Source organism: Coturnix japonica, chromosome Z, assembly GCF_054131305.1.
Source record: "Coturnix japonica strain WE chromosome Z, WE-NBRP24, whole genome shotgun sequence".
NCBI classification, from domain to species: Eukaryota; Metazoa; Chordata; class Aves; order Galliformes; family Phasianidae; genus Coturnix; species Coturnix japonica.
This window is the reverse complement of record NC_140702.1, coordinates 25,412,884-25,426,367: the sequence shown is the minus strand read 5'-3', so window position 1 is coordinate 25,426,367 and position 13,484 is coordinate 25,412,884. Positions and strand designations below refer to the sequence as shown.

The 13,484-nt window shown below is 35.5% G+C and overlaps 1 protein-coding gene across 7 annotated transcripts in view; it reads right to left on the bottom strand.

Annotated features, from left to right (window-relative positions):
• Positions 1-13,484, bottom strand: part of FER (FER tyrosine kinase) — a 151,590-nt gene that overhangs the window by 116,538 nt on the left and 21,568 nt on the right. For all 7 annotated transcript variants that reach the window (XM_015849442.3, XM_015849444.3, XM_085528488.1 and 4 more), the window contains 3 exons: positions 10,069-10,326; positions 6,570-6,743; positions 3,174-3,273 (listed from right to left, as the gene is read on the bottom strand). In XM_015849442.3, the coding sequence (XP_015704928.1) occupies positions 3,174-3,273; positions 6,570-6,743; positions 10,069-10,275 (481 nt within the window). In that variant the 5' untranslated portion in view covers positions 10,276-10,326. The remainder of the gene's footprint in view (positions 1-3,173; positions 3,274-6,569; positions 6,744-10,068; positions 10,327-13,484) is intronic.

The window sequence follows — 13,484 nt, the reverse complement described above, 5'->3', positions numbered from 1 at the left end:
CAGTTCAACAAACAGCACTTGTCTCATCTTTCAGTGTCAGATTCAGTCAAAAATAAACTCAGCAAAGCCTAAAGGCAACACAAGCCGCCAGGAAATGCAGCAGTTTAATCACTACCTTGCAGACAATATTAATGCACCAGCCACCTACTAGAAGTATTGCCTTGCCACTCAGAGAGCACAAAGAGTAGCAGGACAACAATTTGAATGAAAGCTTTTTCAACAGCTTTCTTATTTATGAAAATTCAATATATAGCATAAAAGACAAATTAAATCTGAGGTATCATATCACAAGAGCTGTAAGTTTAAAAATACATTCTTTCAACAGATGCAATGCTCTGTAGTGTGCTAGGTGTATTGTTACTTAGCCCCTAAGCCACAACACTGTCAGAGAACAAGAGCCAACACAGGTAAATCTCATATGTGTTTTCCCATAATAATGTATTAGCATGAAATGAAATAAGAAATAATATACTCAATATAATCAATATATTTTTCCCTTACTGTTTATTTCAGATCCATTCTGTTATTTAAAGATGTTACAATCATTTCCACGTTCAGTCAGTAATTAACCAGCAACAAGAACACAGTAAACATGTGTACAAGATGTTTCCACTAAAACTACAAATTCTGCTGTGTAAACACGATATTGTACTAAAATCCAGTATGAACCTATTACAGCTATACAGTCTCTATATCAGCTTATAAAGATTATTTGATACAAAATCATTTCAGATTTTAACATCAAATACCAAATTCAGCTATAAAAACAAATGCTGGTCTAAGAATTAATGTTTTGTTGTTGTTTTAAGTGCAGGAAAAAGAACATAATATTAACAAAAAAAAAAACAAAAAAAACAAAAAAAACACCTAATTCTGTAAATAATATCCTTATTTGGAAACAGTTACAGATCCAAATCAATTGAGATTCAAATTGTAGTGAGAAATGTTAACAACTCTTCTACAGTTTCCAGGCTGTGCTCTTTACTCATCATTTACAAAACTTTTTAGAACTTTGTGACCTCTTCTTCAGAGAAACAATGTCTTCACATCTGGCATAAATTTTGTTTTCACGCATTTTCCTGCATCAGCAAAGTCAACATGCTGCATTCTATTTATTTACCTTGTTACTCAGCATCACTGATGTTAGAATATCATTGTAGGTTTAGAGTCGTATGTACAATATGTAACTGTCACAATGGGCCACTACTGTAACAAGGTGACACATTTTCTTCTGTATATCACACCCACAGCAGATTATAAAGGGCCATCTATTTCATTCACAAAGACAACCCAGTAGTTCTCAAGCTTTTCTCCAAATGACCCCAACATACCCCACTAGCTCAATTCTGCAAATGAACACACTGTGCATTATGAGCACATTATTACAAAATGTTCCAACTCAAATGTTTTAAAACCAGAAGAGATTATTAGAAAGAATCTGTGCAGATCCTCAGCTGCTTAAGCATATATCATCAGTGAAGCACTGGACCAGTTCAGCTCGCTGACTTTATCCCTCCCAACTTGCTTTTCTCTCACCACCCATAAAATCATAGACATACAAGGACTGTAAAAGACAAAAACTGCTCATCAATCAAATGATTAGCACCAACCAGTCTGCATGACACAGGGATCTCCACACCCAAGAATAACCTGCCAAGCTACATTTGTGACTCCCATGGTAATCACTGGTCCAGAAGAACAGCAAATCATGTAGCTATATGAAAATATCACTCCCATTTTAAAGAATGGTAGAATGGAAGACCCAGGAAACTACAGACCAATGATCCTTGCCTCTGTGCCTGAGAAAATCATGGAAGAGATCCTCCTGGAAGCTCTGTTAAGGCACATGCAAGGCAGGGAGGTGATCCAGGACAACCAGCATAGCTTCACCAACAGCAAGTTGTGCCTTAGCAATCTGGAGTTAGCGAACAGCAATTTTCATTTTTCTGTTTAACTAAATATTTTTCAGCTTATTTCCAATGTTCAGCTATGCCCTCTCACTGTTATGGTATGCAGTGTTCCCTCCCTTGCTTTCAATCACTCTTGAGAGAATCAAAAACCAAACCAGTTTTCAGGTTAACAAAAAGACCTCCTAGCAGCACATCACTTGAGTAAGTAGCTGCTACTCAACAACCAACTTTCCTAACTTGTTCACCTCTCGAACTACTTTGACAATCTGAGGGCTCAGAAACCCTGTGAAAATACCATGGCTTAACAGTAGCCAAACAGCTCAGCTGACTAGCAAACATGCAACCATATTAGCTGCACATGAATAACAGACAAAGAATACAATGGTCTGAAATGTATTAGCAGCAAAATAATTCTGAAATTCTTGGGAGGAAAAAATTTTTCTGATGGTCAGAGACTGTTAAGACAGTAAAATAATAGGGAAAGTTACATCAACCATGAACTGTATTAATGGAAGACAAATACTAAATGGAAGCAGGAAAATACAGAGAGATATGAGTGCCTCAAAAACAGCTTTTGTCTACTGTCTAAACATGTATCAGTTTAGCTGATTAGACTGACATCAAAATATTGCAGTTGGAATGATATTTATGTACCATCATGCAATTAATTTTATTTAAAGAAAAAGAATCTAAGGCAAGTGAGACCAATTATTAACGAGGTATTTCAAAATATAGCGATGTCTTTCATTGTTCTAATCGTTAACACAATTCACCAAAGTCAAAATTCATGAAGTTTGGACACAACACTTTTAAAAACAATTTTTTTCCTGTTCCTTACTGTTGAAAACTTCTAGATCTATTCTACTGTCATCAGAATTGGTGTTGATGCTGTTAAGCAAACTATTATAGGTCATAATATGCAAGTACATGACGTACATGAGGAGTTGCAACTTGTTATTCAATACTAACTGTTCATAAGAACAATTACATTCTAGTGCATCCACTAAAGGAACGACTGAAAAGTTTAAAGAAGTTTCCTTTACATTTTCATGATAGACTACCACTTTTTTTCATTTTTTTTTCATTTTCAGAGTATCAACAAGCTATCTTAATGACAACTAGCTTTTCTGAATTAAGATTCTGAATCAGCTTTCACACTTTCATTAAGTTGTTCAAAATAAAAGTATTACCTTGTTTCACTCTAAAGTTATAGTACATTTGAAAAAAGGCAATAGCAAATACAACAACTGAGGTCTGTAATACCTTTAGCCACGGCTTCTTTATACTTTTCTTTGGCAGAATTTACTTCTTTTATTAGTTGCCTATAGCTAGATTTTAGTTTCTCGAGTTCCGTCTTTGTGACCTTTAAGAAAACAAAAACATAAAGAGCATTAAAAATACTTATCCTCTACATTAAAGATGTCATATCGATGCTAAAAGAGAATTACTAAGTTTTACTCCAAGAATAAGGATGTTGCCACTTTTTATTGGCTTGCAATAATCCTATTAGGTTATTAAACAGCATAACAAAATCAAAAATCAATAAAAGTACAGAATGAAATAAGAAGCCTGAAACTGATTTCCCCACTTGCATCAGTGCAGTACACTGTAAGGAGAAACGTTTAGGAAATCTAACTTATTATAAACACTTCAGTCAAAACAAGGAAAGCACCAAAAAGGATGATCATTGAACCATACAAGATGAAAACATTCTACACACAAGAAGGAATTCTTTTATGTCTCAAATACAAATACAGTAGAACTTTTGGATCTAATATTTTATGCAAACAGCTTAGAAATTGCAACTGTGCATGAGTATGTATATCTGCCATGAAACTTCAATTCACCAAAAAATCTAAAAAGTACTGCAGAATGAAGTACAGATAGAGTTTCTTTCAGCAGACACAGTTACACTGATACCATTTTGCACCACAAATTGCTAACTCTTTGACCTCCTATATTCATTTACAGCATGAACATTAGTTCACTGGTCAAAAATATTCATAACCTATGAACTTGTTCCAAAAGTTCATTACAAACTAGCCACTACAACACCACGAAGTTGACATAAATATTAAAGAAATGTAAAATCTTTGACAAAGCAATATATTCTCACAATGGGCTATCATGGAAGAGAAACTTAATCTAATGAAAGCACGTGTCACACTGCATAGGAAAAGAAGTCTGTTCTACAGAAAAACTGGCATGAAGAAAACTGGCATTCACATTCCCTCCTTTCTTTGTGAGGTAAGGCCCAGGTACCATTATTCTGACTGTCGAGCAAAATTTGAAGACTGAGGCAAACCCCCTCAAGAGCTAACATGATGTTACATATAGTTCCTACTTCTGTGGCATGTGTGCAAAGGATCAATTCAAAGATAAGAATTATTGTGAACTATTTGTCCCATATCCTCATCTCATACTTACTTGTACTGTGAAATCATCCACAACTACTGTTATTATTGACTAAAGGAGAAATAACCTTTATTGTACACTTACCTTAAGCGATGGACAAAAGAACACCGTTAGCAAGCAGTGAACACAATTAATATATACATATATATCTAGCATATACATATAATACATATACATATATATCTAACAGAAAACTGGAAATTAAATTAGCCCATCAATACTACAAAGCCTTTGTAATAACTTTAAGGTCCAGAAAAATTAATATCATAATGTAGTCTTCCACCAACAGAGAAGAACAAAGCACCTCCATCCTCAATTTACTCTTAAGCAGCTGAAGTGGATAAAGATTATCCTAATCCTGATTTACATTTACACAATATTTGCCCTCTTAACTAGTGCTATCTCTCAAACTTTTCCCCTTAAAAATCACAAAGAAAAAAAAAATACATAATATCTCAAAAGGAACTGAAATAAACTTCAAGATTTATTAAAAAACATGCCTTTCATTACCCTCAACAATTTCATCAAAAATAAAATTCCTCATTGTACAGGTCTCTAGAACAGAAAGAAGGGCCCACATGAGAGGGCAAACAGCTCTTTACCAGATACCCCGAAGATTATGAGAAATGTAAAGACAATATTCTCTACAAGTTTTGGATAATGTAGTTATCCAATAACTGGGAAGTTTTAAGTACTTTCTTACCACATATGATGGAAATGGATCTAATGCCACAGAACACAGAAAGTGTTTGGGACTTCTGGGAACCATTCTGGAAGCGTTCCATTGACACAGAGCCTCTGAATAAATAATTTCAGCTAACAAAGAAAGAACATACTATATCTAACCAAAATGTTATCCAAATGCTTCTTAGGAAAGCCAGTAAGGCAGAAGGAGGCAGTGGGGAGAGAAGGCATACAAAATCAGTGCAAGTTTATTCATTAGGATGGAAAAAAACTCGCACGACCATGCACTTTGTGCACCCTATGATTAAAATCAGTATAGCCTGCAATCAAATACTTGGGGAGTACTTGATCTACTTTATATTTTGTTGAAAAAGTTTTACTGCCTTTCTTTTAAAAAGAGCATTTTATCAGGGTGAACTTAAAAGGAAAAAAAAAAAAACAAAAAAAAACAACACATGTTTCATACAGGCTTTTTTAAAAGTATATATGAATACCCAGCAATCTTGTTTCTGCTATCCTTCATCTCTTTATTGTATTTTCTTTCTTTTTCAATTTCTCAAATTCTCTGTAAGTTTATCACTTCACTTTTTCTCCACCTTTGATCCTGAGCATTTCCAGATTCACTGTTCTGTAAGTGCCCGTGATTACTTCGATTGGAAATTCTATCAGATAAGATAGTCTCTACCAATCATGAATTAAAAAGGATGTACTTCCCGCAGTTAATGCCCAGGGAAGAAGCCAAAATCACAAGAGATTATGGAAGCAGACCTATTAAAGCCAAAAGATTTAACGTGATATATGCTTAGTTTTAGAGTAAGGTTATTCTCATTATCTGCCCTAGAATCTTTTTCTCACTAGTCTGCCATATTTGTACTATATTACTCATGTGTTATATTTTATGCTACTCCAGATCTCCTAATCTCTGCTAAAAGAAAAAAATACCTCTCTTCCCATGAGACCTTTTAGACTACCAATCTGTTTCTTCACATTTGCTGTTAATCTTCCCCCAGTGCGCCTGTGTTAAACTGGGATCGCTGTCAGCTTCACTGACTAGACACAGTACTGTCGATATCACCGACACAACTGACAATAGAAAGAAAGGGTCCTGAAGAGCTCCACCTACCACCTTAATATTTGGTTTACAATTGACTTATACTTTAGAATTACTATTACAATCCCATTCCCACCCAAAACAGTCCAAGCTGCCAGAATCGTTCAATAATAAAAGCTTTCAGTGGATGTTTACAGAAAAATGAGAGAAGTAAAAAAGATGGAACAGAGAATTGTCACACAGAATCATCTAGGAGGATTTCCTACACTAACTGACCAAACCAATTCATACAGAAGGACTTCCCTCTCTGCCTTGTCGGGCAGAAGGAGAAAGAGAACATGTAGGAATTTATTAAAATTTGAACTAGGCAGTCCAGATACAACTTTTACAACAGCAAAAAACAAACAAGCAAACAAACAAAAAACAAACAAACAAACAAAAAAAGAAAATCTAAAACAATTAAGTACACAAAATTTCATGAAATCTATAAAGACCATCTGATAAAATACCTTGTACATCTCTGCTTCAATTTGTTGATGAACACCTATGTAACTCTTCTTGACTTGCTGCTTGTCCTTGATCATCATGGTAAGCCTATGTAAAGGGCCAGAATTTAGATCTTCTGCGTGTGTCTTCATTATTTTGCTCAGCTGTTCTGTTTGTTGTACTACAAGCAACCAAGACTGTAAAAAGAAATAAACAGAATCAGAAGAGTCATTTATTCTGGCTTACAAATAACCAAACAATGGAAACGAACCCTGCTAAAAGATGCTTTCAGTAAAAAAAATAAAAAATAAAAAAATAAAAAAACTGAACTTCCCAAATTCACTTGCAATCTTCTAGAAAAATTGCTTCTCCTGTAACAAAACTGTGTAGTCAACTTACTCGTAAACTCATAAAAAAAGGATCAGAGACTAAAATGGAGCATCAGATGACAGCCACTCCACCAGGTAGGCTTTGCACTTCTGAGCACTCGTGAAAGCTCTACAACTTTTTCCAGATCACATCCTCAGCACATCTGACAAGCACATTCCTGCACTCTGTTTTCCCACCACATGAAACCACAGTTTCTCTGGCTAATACATGACTTCTTTGCCCTGGTTTACACACCAGTCTTTTTTTTTTTGTCATACGCAAACACACATGTCTATGTTTATACGAGCATGTACTTACATACACATGCACACATACATACAGATACAAATATTTCTGTCTGTATGCAATAATAGCCAGAGTGGAATTTAGAGAACAAAATGAAAGACAGTTAATTCCTGCACACACTAAGCGATCTTTAATATTTCCTTTAGCCGATAAGCACTCTTGCAACTGCTGGCATAACTGCTTTAAATAAGTCCAGAGACTGAAGATTACTGGTTATGTCTGAAAAGTGTTTATCTCCCCATTTACAGAGAACTTTCCAAATGACTTCATAAACCATAACGCAAAGCTGTGTACAACAAAAATAACATCAAAAATCTGTATGAGAAGAGTGGTTATAGAAAAGTTCATCAGAGCACTCTCAAAGGTGAAAAAGTAATAAAAGTAATGTATTTCTGCAGGTGATTTATTACCACTGAGACACGGCTTCAATCAATTCTAAAGAAATACTTCGCCTACAATTCACCAAACAAGCCCAAATAAGTTTGAAACTTAGCAAAAACTTGTATTTCTATTTACAAATTAACCCAAGACTGACACCAAGAGAAAAGCAGTCTATTTAAAAAATAAATAAAATAATTTGCAGATTTTCCCTTTCCTCTCATTCCTCTTTTTAGATGGGAAAGCACTGATTGAGCAAATTTCTGTTTTAAAGGTAGGATGAAAGGTTATAATAGGAAAAAAACTACAAAAATTAAGATTTATATGGGATAAAAAAGCAGCTGGGTGGGGACATCAGAAAAGGCAAAGCATTTCCTTTCCTATAAAAACCCACAATCCATCAAAAGCAGTAAAAATATAATATTGTTTGATTTGACAGTATTTTTAGACATATACGCACACAAAACAACATACATAAATATACAGAGACAGCATTTTAACTCAGGAGATACAAGATACTAATTTACATCCCACATGAATTGTGTCAGATTTTAATTCCATAAAATGTCAGAAAGAGACAAAAAGTATGAAATAGCAATGATAGTTAAAACAGTTCAAGTAATCAAACAATAATTTAGATATTTTACCTACTAAAATCAATCAAACAATATATCACTATGCTAGCATAAAATCCAAGCTGGCAGTGCAATTTCAAGGCAAGCCTATGCAAATGATCTATCAGTACATGAATATTTTTGTAGTTAAGCAAAAGATCAGAGATGAGGGGCTTGAGAGAAAAACACCACCTCCTCAATAGAAAAATTAAAGGAAAAAAATTAACCTGAAAGAATAACTTGAGTATATAAGAGCACTTAAAAACATGAAACAGATTCTGTTTCATGTTCAACAGAATGTTCATGTTCTGTTCAACCCGTATAGAAAATGGTTTAAGATGCATATACAGCTTCTTACAGCTTATGTGTTCACAGGAAAAAAAAAAACAACTAAAAACAAAACAAAAGTCACAGTAAAGGCTCAGCTGAACAGAGCTGGTCACCTGAAGGTGAACCTGCAGGGCTGCAATGCGTGGCATTCTGGTGTCAGTGCTCCTTCATCATTTTAGCTAGAATGCACTGCTTCAATGCCCATAAGCACTGCAAGGCAGTTTTGCCACCACGTAAGAACAATTCCAGTGGGGCAGCAGCAGCAAGAACTATTAAGGGTATCGCTGTAAAAACACTTGGTTGTGACAACAGAAAGCTTGAAAAAAATACATGATTTTTCCATACAACAGCTAACAAAAATGCTTTATGTAAATTTACCAAAATCATCACAACTGTGGGTAAGATACAAAACCAGGTGAAGAGCATTTCAAACACACCACCAAACACATAGATTAAAAAAAAAAAAAAAAAAAAAAAAGAAACAACAGCACAGCAACTTACAAGACAAGAAATATTGGGTGGGGCAGGCAACAACAGAATTCATTACAGATAAACACTACCCAGTGCTATTTCAGGGCAGCTGAAGCAGGCTAGCGACTTCAGTGCAGCCTGCAAGCCACACCACACGGTCACTTCAGTACAAATCTAGATGGCTGCAAACAGAGCACTGATGTCCCTGCTGCAATGCCATAACTTGTACTCAAGCAGCAATTTCGTAAGCACGCTGCATAAAAACTGCTTTGTGTAGAATTTAACTTGTCCCCAAACCAGTCTTTTCCTGCAGAGATCAGGATTCATGCCAGACTGAAGGAACTGTGTAAGCACTGCGCAGCAGAATGATCAAAAATTGAATAAGCCATAAAACAGAACTGTTTTCTCTGGTCAGAAAGGAATACAAGTCAAGAGGAAAGGTTACTAGCAGGTGGAACAGGGAAGTTTCCCTGATCTGTACCATCCCTGTACTTACTCCAAGTCTGACAATTAATAATCTGGAGAAAGCACAATTTTACCTTTATAAAGAGGTCAACAAAATTACTGTAAACTGGATGGAAATTTACTTCACAAATACAAGGAACATCCTGAATTAATGTTTTGTTTTAACATCACAAACTGTGGAGCGAATAACAGTAGGTATGCTAAGCTTAGCCTTAAGTTTCCTGGCATTTTTCTATTTCTGTCACAAATTCTATATGACATAAACAATAGTTTCTATTTAACTGTCTTAAAAGAAAAGCTCACTGCAACATATTCTGCTTTCAAAACAAAGTAGGAGGCTAAACACGGGGACATAAAATACCAAAATTTCAGAATTTAGGATTCTAGTTTACTTACTAAATTCAAAGCAAGACTGGAGTTCAACTGCTCCAAAGTCCAGCAAAGAACTAAAAGGAGTTAATTTTAAACACTTCAGAAACATTAAGTCCCAAAAAGATGAATCAAGAGGAATCCAACTCAAACAAAACAAACATAAAAATCAAACATTTAATTCTAAGGATATTCCACATTCATAATTCTTCAGTCTTACCTTGGATACATTGCTGATATAATCCAGTTGACAAGTGCTTTCTTTATCTACCTGATTACAAAGATTCTGCAAAGTGGATGCATACTCTTTGTCGCTTTTCACACGCATGACCATAAATTTCTTGACCGTTTCCAGCAGTCGTAGTTCCCAGTCTTGCAGTTTTAATAAAGCATCATGAGAATACTTCAAGTCACTTCCAAACCCCATTTTTAAGGCACTATAAGCTGTACAGGTGAAAACAGAGGCTCTTCACCACATCTGAAAGCAAAACAAAAATCATGGGAAACAAGCCAAAAAGAGCTTTACAGTTACAAAGAGCACCTATTAGCATCTAACACTGAAATGACTTAGCCACAACATTAAGTTACTTTCAACTGCCAGATTAATATCAGCTTGTGTCCCCCAGTTCCCCTCCTGCAAAACACGGCTGTGTAACAGTGCTTCCCTAACTGAATGTGGAATTATGAGTGAACACATGTAAGTATCTACAAGATACTGAAGACCAAACCAATTTATTTAAGCAAAAAAAAAAAAACAACACATCTATGCACATGACAAGAACTGCCATTATACTGTTCCACTACCGGTGACCCAAATATTTGGCTTTTATGGATACTGTCCAAAGAACACAGAAAATTCCAAATAAGCCATCAGTTCTCAGGCACTGCATCTACAATATATAGATAATCAGTTAATCACTAGATAGTTTGTTGCTAAACACTGTGTTAACAGTGAAAGTCAACCTCCCAAAAGTAACAAAAATACCCCAAAAATGTTCCTATGCCACCTTCCACTGTTCTCATGATAAACACACCAGGGCAGTGTCCTTAATTTCACACCTTTCTCCTAAAGCAGTCCAGTCTTGTTGCACAGTGCGGACATCATTTGATAATCTCCTAAGTGCTGCTGGTCAAAAATACACATTTGTGGTAGTTTTTAAACACCAGCATCCTCTTCTGATAAATCACATGGTCACACCATTTAAGACTTGAGCCCACATACATAATTTCCACAGTCTTGCTTTTCTTTTTTTTTAATGAGCTGCTTTCTGTTTTATGTGCAAACAGCAAAACCTGTTCACATGCTGATCAGCCTCAAACTTCTTAAGATGAACTTCATAAACTGCAATTACAGCTCTAGACTGCACGGACACTGCCTGTGTATTGCTTCTTCACTGCATTCGAGCCTACCTTTAGCACTTATGAATGCAATAGCACTCATTTTGATAGACGTTAGATTGCTGACCAATTCAGCAGTGTTTTACAAACATTAGTACATTCATTTTCTTAACAGCCCATGAGGTTAAACAGAACTAATGCACAGCAAACTGAGACACAGAAATCAGCATCAATGTTGTACTAGCCAATACTGGTATTCCCAAAGCTTGAAGATAGAACTTCTTCTGGAAGTGCCCATCATTTATACTATACTTAACACACAGAATAACAATGTTGTTGGCTTAACTCAGTTACCATAGAAAGTTTTGGAATTTTTCATCAGAACTTGCAATAATCTTCACAGTAGCCTGACTCCAGAAAGTGTTCTCCTGGAGTTCCTTGCTCTTTAATCAATTACCGATACAAGCCTCATACATTATGTGCCTATACACAGGCCATGCTATATAATGAAAGAAACAAAAGCTCCCATAAAGAAAATACAAGCAGCATCATGTTATTATGCATGCACAACAAAAGGACATCAAGGTTATGCGAGTAAAGCTAAAACTAGATTCCTTATGTTCTTAACTATGCAGCCATGCACAATCTTCAAAAGTGTTCCTGAAGGGTAAGAACCCAGTCATAAACAGCAACTACGAATAATTTATACTTGCTGTATTTAAAAAGGATGAACTAGGTTTAACTAGTTGCAATAATTAAATCATTTTCACAGTTAAAGAAGCGCCTTACAAAAGCACTAATATTTTAGTATGACACATAAAAGAAACGGTCTTATAGCATGTACTTCCTAGCATGACCTGCATGATTTTTCATCTACATCTACTTCGTGTCCAAATACATCTCTGCCAGTACATTTTAGTATGTTCACTAAATCGCAAGCACATCAGCAACAAGAGAAGCTGTAAACCCATTTTCTTACATCTCAGATTCAGGAAAGATAGGAACTGAAGTCTGGCCTTGCATTGTAAGATGTAGAAAAGCGAGAGAGGCAGAAAACATTTTCAGCATGTGATATTTCATTCTTCTTTTACTGACTTACTATGGAGTAAGAAGATCACAAAAATCAGCAGGATATAATAACAACTCACTGCAGCTTTTTAAGCCTCCCTTTACTAAGTAGTAGAAGTTTTGGGTTACAGCAGAAGATGTCAGACTACAAAGACAAGAACTGCATGCATTCTAGACACCAATCTTTGCTTTCAGTTATTCTACATACTATGACTGACGTAGCAAATGAAGAATTTGTTTTACAAAAGTGATAAAACTCTGATTATGGTATGAATATGAAGGATAAAGTTTAACTGCTGACGATTCTCAACACAGCTGCTGTGCACCCTCAAAGTCTGAAAATGTTCAATCAAAAATTTCAGGTAATATCAGATGCATTTTATGTGTCTGATTATGCAAAAAAGCAGTTAACACATCTCCAAGATGCAAGCTACTTAACTGTCTAGAAGCTCAACCCAACACTTTTTATTCTGCATGGGAAACAAAACCAATAGATTATAAAGTTGTTTATTTGAAGTCAAAACTGTAGGACTTAGTGAACAGATTATTTAATAGATAATGTAAAATGTACTTAAAATACTTCTTAAAAGTGCAAACCTATTTCAAAGGTCTAGCATTAAGAGAGACTTCAACTGGCATTAATGCAGACAGGTATTTTTCCAGGTGTGGTATTTCCCTGCTTAGCATGGACAGATAAGCTGATAGCTGCCTCTCAGGGTCAGACCAGTGACACACCAAACTGAGGCTCTGTTCCAATCACAGCAGTAGGAGATGTAGACTGAGGACAAGCCTGGATGCTGTCCCTGGTCTGCTTCTCCTCGTCCTTCCTCATGATCATTATTACTAGTGGCACAATATAAATGTGCAATGCACCACGTAAGTAAAGAAACAATTTACTGTGGAATCAACGGGAAGTAATGTTAAGAATATTATGAAAAAAATCTCTCAAAAAGACACTGAAGAATAGTTACTCTTAAAGGGAAAGAAAATTAAGACGGCATCATGCTTTGAAGTAGCAATATGACAAATTTATACAAAAACAAATGAACAACAACAACAAAAACCTTCAAGAGCTCTTTGTTCTCACTGAGAAGTTATCTTTCCTACTTCTAGTAGTTACCCACATGATTTATCTTGTATTTCACATGCCAAAGATGTCTTACAATGAGTTTTAGCGTGTTTCATAGAAGTGGTGCCAAAGAGGACAAATAGGCCTCAGTTAATTCAGTT